Consider the following 13,868-nt stretch of genomic DNA (forward strand, 5'->3'; position numbering starts at 1 on the left):
TTCTGTTCACTGATTCACTCCCCAAATGGTCACAACAGCTGGAGCTGAGCTGAAACAAAGCCAGGAGCCTCTTCCGGGTCTCCCATGCCAGTGCGGGGTCCCAAGGCTTAGAGTTATTCTGTACTGCTTTCCCAGAGCACAAGCAGGGAGCTGAATGGGAAGGTAGCAGCTGAGACATGAACTGGCACCCATATGGGACCCCAGTGCATGCAAGGTGAAGATGTAGCTACTAGGCTACCGCACCTGGCCCACAGAGAAACAAATTTATACTCAATCTGTGAGGGCTTCTACAGTGGAACTTGTGAGTCAATATATTTTAAACATTCTAACAATGATTCTAATGGACAGTCAAGGTTGAAATATTGGTTCATACTGTATTTATCGTATTAGTATTTGTTGAATGATTCTATACCATTAATTTATTCAATAAAAAATGGTCACTGTACAGAAATAAATTAGGTAGGGACTGTCCTTGCTTTAATAGGATTTATGTGTTGTCAGGGAAGGGAACAAGGAAATGAGTTTCAGAAAGATGTGATCATTGCTGTGCTGAATGTGTTACATGTCAATTCTACCAATAATCCTGTACCTTTTGAGGTTGGATAACTTGTCTGAGACCACATCTCCAGTAAGTGCTGGAACCTGGTTTGAACCCATGGTTTCCAACTGTATAACTAATCCTAATTATTCTTTTATATACCGTTTCTTATAACAGTTACCACATTGGCTGGCTATTTTATGCTTGTTAAAATTTTAGAGCATGTTACATTAATTTCATATTTGTTTATTTCTTTTCACTGAATTATGCCAATCACTCTTCAATATTTAGATCCAGTTTCCTTTTTATACTTATATTCATTGTGTTATGTTAGAACAGTTATTTGATTTTTAAATTCCAGTAGTAGCTTTTGTGACTGTAAGGCTTTAGTCAAATTATTTAACATCCCTAAGCCTTACTTTCCTCATTTACTAAAATGAAAACCGGCATATTTATCTTGCAAGTTGTTTTGAGGATTTAGTAAAATAAGCTATCTTAAAGGGTGTAATACTAGGCAGAGTCAAGGTGTATAATGCTCATTTCTTTTTTGTTGCTGTTTTGTCTGCTAAATTGTTAGCAAAATATTGACTTGATGATCATGTTTTCTTTTTAAAATTTATTTTCATCTTATTTGAAAGGCAGGGCAGGTGGAGGTGGGGAGAAAGAAGAGCAAGAGTGGGAGTGCGAGATCATCCAAGCACTGGTTCACCCCACCAATGTCTGCCGTAGCACAGGCTGGCCCAGGTCCAGGCCAGAAGCTAAGTCAGGAACTCCATGTGGATCCCCCCCAGAGGTGTCCAAAACTCAATTATGAGCTACCTTTCAGAGTGTGCATTAGCAGAGATCTGCAAATGGAAGTGAAAGTGGGAGTTGAGCTTAGGCACTCTAATGTGGGATGTTTCTGCCGGTTGTCCACTACTTTCTTTATATAGCCAGGGATGCCTTTTGATACTGAGTAAATGTCTTTAGAGTTTGATATCTTTTTAAAAAATTGATTTATGTTTATTGGAAAGTCAGATGTACAGAGTGAAGGAGAGACAAAGATCATTTGTCCTTTGGTTCATCCCGCAAGTGACTGCGATGACTGGAGCTAAACTGATCCGAAGTCAGGAGTCAAGAGCTTCTTTTGGGTCTCCCATGCCAGTGCAGGGTCCCAAGGTTTGGGCCATCCTCTACTGCTTTCCTAGGCCACAAACAGGGAGCTGGAAGGAAAGTAGAGCAGCTGGGATATGAACCAGTGCCTGTATGGGATTCCAGTGTGTGCAAGACGAGGATTTAGCCGCCAGGATATTATGCTGGGCCCTAGAATTTGGTATCTTTTATTCAAACTAGAGCAGTTTTCTGACTTGTCATGATTGCTTATTTGTGAGGACATGGATTGTTACCAGTGGGTTTAAACCTTTAATTAGCCTTAATGTTGTGCTGAGTCTGAGAGAAAGGAGAAATTAGGAGAGAATTATATGAGCCAATCTCAGATCTTTAAAAACTTACTGTCTAAAATGGCTGCTAAAGCATCATTTCTTCATTTATCAAAGCAAGCATCATATAGAGCAGAATCAGAACTCTTGCTCAAGGGACACAGGGAATCTTTCTTTGATGCCATTGTCATTTGCACCACTCTTTCATAGAAAGAGATCAATTATTTGCCAAGAGTTATTGAAATCACCTGTGCCCCCTCCGTGGGCACTGCAGTTAGGTAGGACTCCCCAAGGTAAAGGCCCCTTGCCTGGAGACATACTCAGGCTTGCTTGAATGTGATTGCGATTTAGAATCTGATTACTACCTGATACGCCTTTCTTTTTTTCTCCATAGGTCAGTAAAATTGTATCAAATGTTCCCCAGTTGGAGTTTCTAAACCTGAGTTCCAACCCTCTGAATTTGTCGGTTTTAGAAAGAACATGTGCTGGGTCCTTCTCTGGGGTTCGCAAACTTGTCCTCAACAACAGCAAAGCTTCATGGGAGACAGTCCACACAATCCTGCAGGAGTTACCAGAGTAAGTTGAAGGAAGCAGCGTGAAGAAGGAGCTATATTGCCACCTGTGTTAGTACGCAGACTTACTGCTGATCTCCCATCTAGGAAATACTAGAACTGCAGATTGGGTGGAGAAAGAGATTAGAAAAAACGAAATAATGAGAATGAAGGTGGGAGAGTAACTCAGTAGCATTTCCAATGGAATACTTGTTCAGTGTTGAGTTGCACCAAGACACAGGATATGTAACCTTCTGTCTAGAAAATGCCCCTGAGAAGCACTTATCACTTCTAGATCAACTCAGTCTTTCTTCATTTTAATCTTCTGATTACCTGATTGAAGGATTTTGCTTCTGGCCTTTTCTTTGGGAAGACAAAGATCTTAGTATCTCTGAAATATGTTAGCGTCTACATGTTTATGTGCCTAGCTGGTCTAACAGAAAAAAAAATGGACTTTGTATTCTTTTGAATAATGAAAGAAATTACACACTGTGTCAGTTTGAAAATCCTTATCATGGTTTGTTTGTATATTTTGTAGTTTGAAGAAATATGTGATGTTTTAGTTTGTTTAAATATTGAGAAAAAATAACGAAGTCCCTCAAAGTCTTATTCAATCATAATCTCTCTCTCTCACTTTCATGAAACCAGTTTCCTTGCCATATGCTGCCTGGATAGAATGAGCCTTTAAATTTCAGTCCTAATAAGCCACCAAATGACCTTTGCTGAGCTGCTTAACAGTGGTTATGAGTTGAGCTCAACTGCTTTCCTTGTCCATAAAATGAGCATAATTTGTATTTACCTTGCATAAAGAAAAGTAAAATCTATAATGTACTTGGCAAACAACATGACATAGGATAGGAACTCAGTAAATGGTAGTTATTATTTCTAAACATTTATTCATTTTATTTGTAGAATTTTCTTCTACCTTCTCTCAGCATGTACAAGTCTACTCCGCTTTTAGGGCTATGCCCCCTTTCCTGATTTTCCTGACTACATTGTCAGTGTCATTGCTATATTAACTACTGTTGCTTTCAGTTAATACAGCTTGGTTTAGTGCTTAATCAAGTACAAAATTAATTTAGTGTAAGCTAATATAATTTTTTCCATCTTGTGTAGTTTAAGCTTTCTCTTCCTTGATATATTTTGATTTACTGTATCATTGGCATTTCTTTACCTACTAACTAATTGGAAAATAAGTGTCAAGTAGAAACTAAATGATTTAACCAGTGAAATATTTTTTTTTATTTTTCTCTCTCTGCAGTTTGGAGGAGCTTTTCCTGTGCCTTAATGACTATGAAACAGTGTCTTGTCCTTCTATTTGCTGTCATTCTCTTAAACTACTACATATAACAGACAATAACCTCCAAGACTGGACTGAAATACGGAAGTTGGGAGTTATGTTTCCTTCACTGGATACCCTTGTGTTGGCCAACAATCATTTGAATGCCATTGAGGAGCCTGATGATTCATTAGCCAGGTTGTTCCCCAATCTGCGATCCATCAGCCTCCATAAGTCAGGTGAGGTACAGGCTGCTTCTCACTCCATGTGCAGAATGATCTGAGCTTCCGCATGAAATACAGCGAATCAATGTCTGGTAGTCGTAGCTCTACTTTTTCAGAGGATGAATTTTCAACACGACACGCAGATGCCTGTTGTTGAGCTAAATATAAAACCTTCATTTTCATAAATGGACTGATAAATATTAAGTGACATAGCACTGTGTCAGCAATTTATAGCTTATACATTAAAGAGGTTATGCTAAGGAAGAAGTCGAGTGGAACTGATGAATCAGATAGTAAAAGGCAGAGTAACAAAGGGTACAAGGAATTACAAATGAGATCATGTTGTCTGTATATAAAAATCCCAATATTCTCTGTCTTTGTAAGTGCTCACTTTTTTCTAGTATCTGCATAATTAGTTGGAGTTTATTGCTGTGGGGTCACATTTATCACAGGAATGAATATATTTAACCTATTTCCCTTTTTACAATTAATCAGTTTTGTTCTTTATAGTAGTTTTAGGTTTTTAATTACACAAAGGCTTCATTTTTTTTTTCAATTTAGCTTCCTCAGTTTGTTTTTTGCCTTCAACACTTCCACAGTGATTTTCTGCTCCCAAATAAGGAAAGCCCACTTGATCCTGTCATGGACACACATAGCACACATGGAACCACCATAGGCCCTCTAACATGTTTTTTTCATTGTAGACTATCGCATCAGAACTAACAGCACAAACCCCTTTGCAGTTGGCCAAGGTACATGCCACACGTAGATTTTTTTTCAAAGAAAGATTTAATTAAAAAATTGTTTGAAAGGCAGATTTACAGAGAGAAGGAGAGGCAGAGGCCTTCTGTCTGCTGGTTGACCCACCAGATATCTGTAATGGCTGGAGCTAAACTGACCCAAAACCAGGAGCCAGGAGCCTCCTCCAGGTTTTCCCATGTGGCTGCAAGGGTCCAAGAACTTTGACTCATCCTTCACTACTCTCCCAGGCCAGAAACAGGGAGATGGATGGGAAGTGGAGCAGCTGGGACACAAACTGATGCCCATATGGGATGATAGTACTGCAGGTAGAAGATTATTGTGCCAGGCCACCATGCCAGCCCAACACATGAAGACTTTTGTGCCTTCCAAACTTCATAGTATAACAGCAAGCAGTTCTGTTACCAGTAGTTTGGAGCAGTCTGGATTTGTTGCAGGCTGTACAGAAGAGAGAGGATTGGGCAGAAACCACGGAGAGTTGCCATGTTTTCTGCACTGTTTTCTCTAGTATAGGCATCTGTACCAAAGTAGTACATTTGTGCCTCTTCAGTCAGTGAGCATGCACTGACACATCATTTCACACCAAATCCAGATGTTATTAGGGTTCACTCTTGCCGTTGTGTGTTCTATGGATTTTGACACATGGTTAATACCTCATGTCTACTCTTACACTGTTTTACAGAACTGATTAACTTCCCTAAAAACTCTCTGTGATACGCACATTCATGCCATCTAATCTTGGGAAAAAATTATTTTTTTCTGACTCTTTGGGATTTTCTGTTAAAAGATCATGTCATGGACCCGGCACGGTGGCCTAGCAGCTCAAGTCCTCGACTTGAACGCCCCGGGATCCCATATAGGTGCCAGTTCTAATCTCAGCAGCCCTGCTGCCCATCCAGCTCCCTGCTTGTGACCTGGGAAAGCAGTTGAGGGTGACCCAAAGCCTTGGGACCCTGCACCCATGTGGGAGACATGGATCAAGACCCGGGCTTCGGACCGGCATAGCTCCGGCCATTGCGGTCACTTGGGGAGTGAATCATGAACCCAAGATCTTCCTCTTTGTCTCTCCTCTCTGTATGCATTTGACTTTGCAATAAAAATAAATAAATATTTTTTAAGAGATCATGGAATTTGCAACAGTGACAGTTTGATAATTCCCCTTTCCAACTTGGCTTCCCTTTGTTTCTCTTTCATTCCCAGGTTATTCTGCCCAGAACTTCCAATACTGTATTGAATACAAGTGATGGAAGTGAATGTCCTTGTCTTCCAGATCTTAGAAAAACCTCAGCTTCTCCCCATTTAGTATAATGCTAGCTGTTGACTTGGTTATTTATGGCCTTTATTATGTTGATGTAAATTATTCTATACCTGTTCTGACTGGAGTTTTTATTATAAAGGGATACTGTTGTATCAAATGCTCTTTTTGTGCCTATTTATGTTAGTACATTATTTTTGTCTTTCACCTTGCTAATGTGTGATTTGCTTGTGTTGAACAACTTTTGTGTTGCTGGGACAAATCTCTTTTGGTTATAATAAGTAGTCTTTTTAATGTGTTCTTGAAGTCAGTTTGCTGGCATTTTGTTGAGGATTTTGCATTTGTGCTCATCAAGGATATTGGTCTGTAGCTTTTGCTGTTATTGTTGTATCTTTGGATTTTTTTTGTATTGGTGACCTTATAGAATGAGTTTAGAAAAATTCCTATCTCTCCTGACTTTTGTAGTCATTTAAGAAGAATTGGTTTTAGTCCTTGAATTGTTAAGCCATCTTATGTTAGACTTTTCTTTATTGGGAGCCTATGGAGTTTGTTGGAAGATCAAGGACAATTTGAGTGTTTTCAAATTACTGATTCAGTCTTGTTTGTTGTTGATATTTTTAGGAATTTTTTCTGCGTGATTCACTCTTGGTAAAGTATGTCTAGGAATTTGTTCACTTGTGGATGATCAAATTTGCTAGTATTTAATCATAATAATCTCTAACAATTCTTTATACTTCCATAATGTTAGTTTGATATCGCCCTTTTCATCTCTAATTTTGAATCTTTCCTAGTAGCATGTGTGGCACAAAGCTCCAAGGCAAAGTCCTGTACTCAGGTTCCTACCCCACCGCTCAATAGTTGAAGTTCTACTCTACTATCTTTCTGAAGTAGGGGCAAGGTGAGGGAGGACTTTCTGGCTTAAAAGAGTACAGAAGCTTGGTGTGTAAGTACAGCTCTAAGGATGGGGCTGTAAGGATGTACGGCACTGAGTTTTGGTGTGGCAGACTAGGCACTGAGTTAATTCTCAAGTCTGGACTTAATTCATTCTCTTTGCCTGCAAGTGAGAACCAATCAGTCTCTCTCTCCTTCTCTCTCTTTCTCTCTTTGGTTTTGCTGCTTGGAGTTAGGCTAGGGGTGACTTCAGAAACTGTTCTTTCTTACATTTCAGTTAATAGCTGTTCACATTGATGAGGTGGAGGAAGCATGCCTGAAGTATCTTACTCAGCTGCTTTCTTTTTCCCTTATGGTTTACAGTTTTTAAAAAAATTTACGTACTTATCTGAAAAGCAGAGTCATGGTGGTGGGGTGAGGGGAGAACAGAGAGAGAGAGACAGAGAGAACCATCATTTGGTTCAATAACTGGGACTGGGGCAGGCTGAAGCTAGGAACCTGGTGCTCCAGGGTGATTTCTCTCTTAGCTGTAGGAGCCCAAGCACTGGGCCATATTCTGCTGCTTTCTCAGACACATTAGCAAGGAGCTGGATTGGAAGTATAGCAGCCAGGACTCAGACTGGTGCCTATATGAAATGCTGGCATTGCAAGCAGTGACTTAACTTGCTCTGCCACAACACTGGCCTCTTATTGTTGCATTTAAGATTTCTTTGTGTACTTTTATTTTGCCTAATGATCCTTTTTCTGATGCAAAAATACATTTTCCTTTACAAAAAAATGTGTTTTCCTAATGTGTGATTAAAAAATACGTAAAATGGGTAATTTTCACCTAGATAGTGATACACATTTAGGAGCTTATTGGTATTTCTCACCTTACCCTCTTCCACCTACGTTTCCCATCCACTTTCCCCCTTTCTTATATCTTTTTTTTCTAGTCTTTCCAATAACATAATTTCATTTCACTTTGCAGTTGCAAACTTAACACTTTATTAGATAAAGATACCAACATATGACAAGTTGAAAATGACAGCAAGAGTAATAATAACAAAGAACCAAAGCCCAGAGAAACTAAAAGCTAGACACCTGTTTCTTGGGAATATAAACAAAGACTATATCCACTAATCAAACCCTAGAATGTTACTCTTGCACCCAAAGATTGCATATATTATCACTCTGTATGTTATCACATATTAGGGAAAGCATGTAATATTTATTTTTTCCTAATGTATGATTTTATTCTCATTCTTTTAGTGTTATCATTCAGCTATGTCTTAGAATGACTACACAGTTAAAAATCTACAACTGAGAAAACTTAAAATCAGTCTAATTTACCATAAAGGTTATAAGAGGTAGAATTAAGATTTAAAAATGAGTTTTTACTGAGGAAAGCTGTTTACTTGATAACTTGCTGTCTCTCAGTCTTTTCCTAGCTGGAAACACCATTCTAAGGGAAGATCGTGGTTATGACTGGACATAGTTTTAGTGCTAAGGCTTTCAGAAGTTGCTCCTCAGCCTTTGGCCTTGATAGAGGTTGATGGAAATAGAAAAGGAGGTCTGTGTTTTCTAAGGTGTTTTATATGTTGTAAGATGAACCAGCTTCATTCCTACCAGAATATTTCTCCTTTTTGGAACTCCTACCTGACCAGGAAGTTGAGCACAACTATATGGAAAATGTTATTTGAATTTACAGATACAAAAATATTAACATGCAGTATGTTCTTATATTCAGAGAATCAGATTTTTGTTTTGTTTTGTTTTGTTTCAGCTATAGTTTTAGATATTTTTTCCATCAGCAAGATGAGGAAAACATGGAAATAATACTTACTTTCTGTTAGCTATGTCCCATTTTAGGAGTTGTCAGATAAAAGTCGGAGTATGACAGTATCAACTCTGATCAGTAGTTACATTCTATGCGTCTATATGTGAGTAATATGAGTTGGTCATATCACTTTTTAAAACTGAATAATCATGGCATACACCCTTTTTCTTGAAACTACCAGTGACCCTCCTTATAAGCCATCGTGGTAGGCAGTCCAGTAGATGGATCCCTTTCCTTGACTACCTGGGTCACATAGATGGGAAAAACTATGGGAACAGGCTTATGGTATTTGATTATATTCTACACTTTCCTTCACTGAAGAAAAAACTGCAGGCTCTAATTTACGATCATTTTAACATCTCATAAATTATGGAAGTAATTTTTTGCTTCATTTACCTTCTGATTTGTGTGCTTTTCTTGATTTACTCTACTAATATTGTTTTTTCTCAAATTAGGTTTGCAGTCCTGGGAAGACATTGACAAACTAAATTCATTCCCCAAACTTGAAGAAGTAAGGCTGTTAGGAATTCCTCTTCTGCAGCCTTATACCACTGAGGAACGAAGGAAACTGGTGGTAGCCAGGTGTGTTGTCCCGACATTGTCTGCTTGCTTTTTATTTCATTAAAAGGGTAATGCACTACTAAAAGGGGAGTAGGGCCCTGTGAGTTTATCCATCTTTTGAGCAGGGTGTGCTGGAGGAATTGCTTTTGAGATTCTAAATCCTGGATGAAAAGAGATGCAGACGGATAAGGAATGCATGAAATACAATTGCCTGGCAAGATGGCTAAACAAAATTCTCTCACAGATCTGTTCTATTTTTATGCGACTCGGCACTCAGAATATTTGAATAATATTTGAAATCCTGCTTTGGTCATGAAGCACAAATGTACATCATATGGAAATATTTACAGTTGTCCTTATTTTTTTTGCTCTCACACTGGCTTTGTAAAGTAAAAATACCTGAAAACTGGGCTCTTTCTTTAGTGTTAAACCTAAGAGAACAGAATGTGTCTGTTGCCTTGGATGTGGACCGACTCCTGAACATGATGTGTCCATCCTTGGACTTCTGTGGCTCTTCATATCTTGGACTCTGCCACCACAGGTTCCTGGAATTTCTCAGAGCGTTTATTTTAGTATAAACCTTTAGCAGAAGTAAAATTGTGGCTCTTTTGTAAGTGAACATGGAGCTTGGCTTTGTTCTGTTTGTGTATTATACATACTAATTTGATGAAGGAAGCAGTATAGGCTTTATTTTTCCCTGAAGAAGAGTGGTTCTTTAAGGAGGGTATTGATCTTTCTGACCAACTAACGCCTCACTGATCCTTACATACACATTAATATCTCATTGAAGAAAAAAATACCAACATACTTGTTTTTCAAGAGTAATAAGTCTCGGGGTCAGCGTGGTCCTCTGCCTGTGACACCAGCATCCAATACAGGCGCCTTTCATGTCTCAGCTGCTCCACTTCATCAGCTGCCTATTGATAGCCTGGGAAAGTAGCAGAGGATGGCCAAAGGCCTTGAGTCCCACACCATCCCGGCTCTGACCATTGTAGCTATTTGGGGAGTGAACCAGTGATCTGAAGATGTCTTTGTTTCTCCCCCCTACCCATAACTCTTTCAAGTAAATAAATCTTTTTTTTTTTAAAAAAAAGGTTAATAAATCTTGCAATATTTTATTTCATTTACAAAATCCCTTTCAAATATAATCAATTAATTTATAAATACTGTAACCAAATTGTACTAATTACTGTCTAGTTCTGTGTTGTTTAACATTGTAGTCATTGGCCATTGATGGCTCTGAGCACTTAAGATATGTCTTGTCTAAATTGAAATGTTCTATTAGTGTGAAATCGACAGTGGGTTTCAAATATCTTTTGAGTAAAAGAACATAATAAGCAGCTCATTGTTTTAATATTACCTGTTAAAATGATTATATTCTGGATATATTAAGGTAATCAAAGGAATTATTAAAATTAGTTTCATCTGTTTTAACTTTACAAAACTGACTGTTGAAGAATTTAAAATTAGGCGTGGGCTTGCGTTGCCTGTATTTAAGTTGGGCAGAGCAAAGTAGAATTTTTTTGTAAGATTTATTTATTTTTATTGGAAAGGCAGATTTACAGAGATAAGGCGGTTCAGAGAGAAAGACCTTCTATCCGCTGGTTCACTCCAATCTCAAGCCATGAGCCAGGAGCTTCCTCCTGGTCGCCCACGTCGGTACAGGGTCCTAAGGCTTTGGGCCACCCTCTGCTGATTTCCCAGGCCACAAGCAGGGAGCTGGATAGGAAGTGAGGCTGCCGGACACAAACTGGGACCCACATGGGATCCTAGCATGTACAAAGCGAGGGCTTTAGCCACTGAACCATTGTGCTGAGCCTGCTAAGCAAAACCTTATTTTGAAAGGTGAAATGTGATTATGAAGGTCAGTTTCACATCAAAATATCAAACCAGATTTCTTTTTGGCATTTTATTTTCTGCCACACTGGGTTGTGTCAATAGTTGTACATAAGCAGATCTCTGTCACATGTACTTAGAATAAAGCTGCTCCTCAGACCAATTATTATTGCTGAGACTAAATATTTTTAATACGTTAAAATGTACATGCTGGTTTTGACTTACAGATTGCCTTCAGTTTCCAAACTCAATGGCAGTGTTGTTACGGATGGTGAACGAGAAGATTCTGAAAGATTTTTTATTCGTTACTATGTGGACGTTCCACAGGAAGAAGTGCCATTCAGGTAAAAAAAAAATCTTCTCAGCTGAGTGAGCGCATCAGAGAGTGTTGAGTGATGCAGAAACTATTACTTTGGAGAAAAATCTAATAATTTGTATTGAATCCTTCTTCAAAGCCTCTGATAATAGGTTGTTTTTTTTTTTTAGGAAGAAATACAAGCCTGCTTTCTCTCATTTTCCAGTTTGTTTCTTTTAGTAAAAATTCTTAAAATAAAAATCACTGAGAAAGTATCTCACTAATTCCGATTACCAGTCCCCACTCCACACTTGATATCCTCAGTCATTTCTCTGGGAGCACATTTTAAAAACCTGTCCCCCAAATTGGTCTCTTGACTAATACTCTGTTTTAGGATGGACTAAATTCTGCAGTATGGAAACGTTGGCGCATGTGCAGTAGGTTCATGAATATGAGAACAGGACTGGGCTGTACTACCTTGAATACCCTGTTAACGTAGAAAGAAAGTAGCAAGTATATGACATATGCAAATAAAGAAGAGAAAAAAACCTCACTAAAACAGATTGCTAGGTGTTTTAATTATTTTAAAAATAACACCACTTCTTGTTTTAGACAAATAGAATGAAGTTAGGGCTGAATGTCAAATTATTTGGTGCTTCTGGTTACATATGTCTATTATTCTAATTAACTATTACTGAACATATCTTGTTTCCTTGCAGAGTTCTCTGTCATATGTAGACAGGAGCCTGGGAGTTGACACTCTGGATGCTCAACCAGAGCATAAAGCCTAAGCATTTAAACAAATCAGAAAAATTAACTGAAGTCGTTGAAGGTGACTTTTTAAAAAGATTTATTTATTGTACCTGAAAGAGTTACAGAGAGAGAAAGAGAGACACAGAGAAAGAGAGAGAGACAGAGAGACAGAGAGAGAGATCTTCTATTTCTAGGTCACTGCCCAGATGGTTAGTTGGTTGCCATGGCCAGAGCTGAGGCAGTCCGGAATGGAATGCAGGAGCTTCTTCATGTGAATGCAGGGGCTGAGGCCTTGGGCCATCCTCCCCTGCTTTTCCAGGGCATCAGCAGGGAGCTTGATCGGAAGTGAAGTGGCTAGGACACAACCAGTGCCCATATGAGATTAGCTTGGTAAGCCACCACAGCAACTCCTGGAGAAAACTTAAATATTAGCTGAGAACATTCAGACACAGGTACTATGTCTTTTAACACAATCAAATATATCAGATTGAGCTACATAAGATTTTTTAGGTAAAAAATGGCCTAATATCTGTAATTTCATGTAGTTGCATCTAACGTATTAATGAAAGAAGTAAACATTCTGACTTTGGGCATAAGTTTAGCATCATCATTTGCGTCACTTCCAGTCTGTTACAAGAAGATAATGTTTTCTGTCCCTGATCATGTAATTACCTAGTGTGGATTTATGCATCTGCACTAGTTGGTACAGATTGATTTTACTTATTTGGAAGGGAGAGTTGAACACACACACACAAACACACAGACACAGAGAGAGAATGAGAGTTAGAGAAAGAGAGAGAAAAAGCTTGTATCTACTGGTTCATTCTCCAAATGACTGCAGTAGTCAGGGCTGGGCCAGAACGAAGCCAGAAACCAAGAGCTGCTTCAGGTCCTGCGGAGTGCAAGTACTTGGCCGTCCTCTGCTGCTTTCCCAGACACATTAGCAGAGAACTGAACAGGAAGTGGAATAAACAGAACTCAAACCAGGGCCCATTTAGGATGCCAGCCATTTGCAGGCAGAGTCTTTACCCACTGTACAACAGCACCGCCCCCTACTCAGCATTCTTGAATGCTCTGAAAAGCCAACTGTGATAAGCTTCATTCAAGGGAGGAATTTACTGCAAGGACACTAGAGAAGCTAAGTCATTGGACAGTGTGAGACACCAATATTATGTAGGGATCAAGAGATACAATGACAACCATGGTGTAAACGCATATTCTACTTGTTATTTCATTTCTGGCATTGGCATCTCTAGACATTACAGTTCTGGCCTTGCCCATTGGATATTTTCAACAGTGTCATTGGACCTTTGATTCTCATTCTGGCCTCCTTTTCCATTTAAAAATATTTTAAAGTAATTACTGCATGGTTAATGCCTTTCTAAGTACAGTTAATAAAAGGGCACAATGTTCCTCCTTGAGCTCACATTCTACTGGGTCCTCTTACTGACCTTCCCTTGTCCCCAAGAGTCAAAAATCTGCATGAGGCTCCCCAGTTGGCTATGTCCAGGGCGTAAGCTCACACTCTGTCTCAGAACAGAGGGCGAGGGATTGTCTGCTCCATTCTGGTTCTTATAGTAAGAAGGAGAATATTGTTTCCTTGATCTGGAAATTTCCTCCAAATAGAAGCAATTCAACAAAAACAACATACATTGTAATCTGCCATTTGGGCACTCCAGCATCTATGCC

At 38.9% G+C, this 13,868-nt stretch overlaps 1 protein-coding gene across 4 annotated transcripts in view; it reads left to right on the forward strand.

Annotated features, from left to right (window-relative positions):
• The window catches only part of LOC101520095 (tubulin-specific chaperone cofactor E-like protein), a 162,311-nt gene that overhangs the window by 35,962 nt on the left and 112,481 nt on the right, over nt 1-13,868 (forward strand). For all 4 annotated transcript variants that reach the window (XM_036493823.2, XM_004584987.4, XM_058664012.1 and 1 more), the window contains exons 4-7: nt 2,351-2,532; nt 3,769-4,025; nt 9,190-9,316; nt 11,359-11,475. In XM_036493823.2, the coding sequence (XP_036349716.2) occupies nt 2,351-2,532; nt 3,769-4,025; nt 9,190-9,316; nt 11,359-11,475 (683 nt within the window). The remainder of the gene's footprint in view (nt 1-2,350; nt 2,533-3,768; nt 4,026-9,189; nt 9,317-11,358; nt 11,476-13,868) is intronic.

Source organism: Ochotona princeps, chromosome 4 (assembly GCF_030435755.1).
Source record: "Ochotona princeps isolate mOchPri1 chromosome 4, mOchPri1.hap1, whole genome shotgun sequence".
NCBI classification, from domain to species: domain Eukaryota; kingdom Metazoa; phylum Chordata; class Mammalia; order Lagomorpha; family Ochotonidae; genus Ochotona; species Ochotona princeps.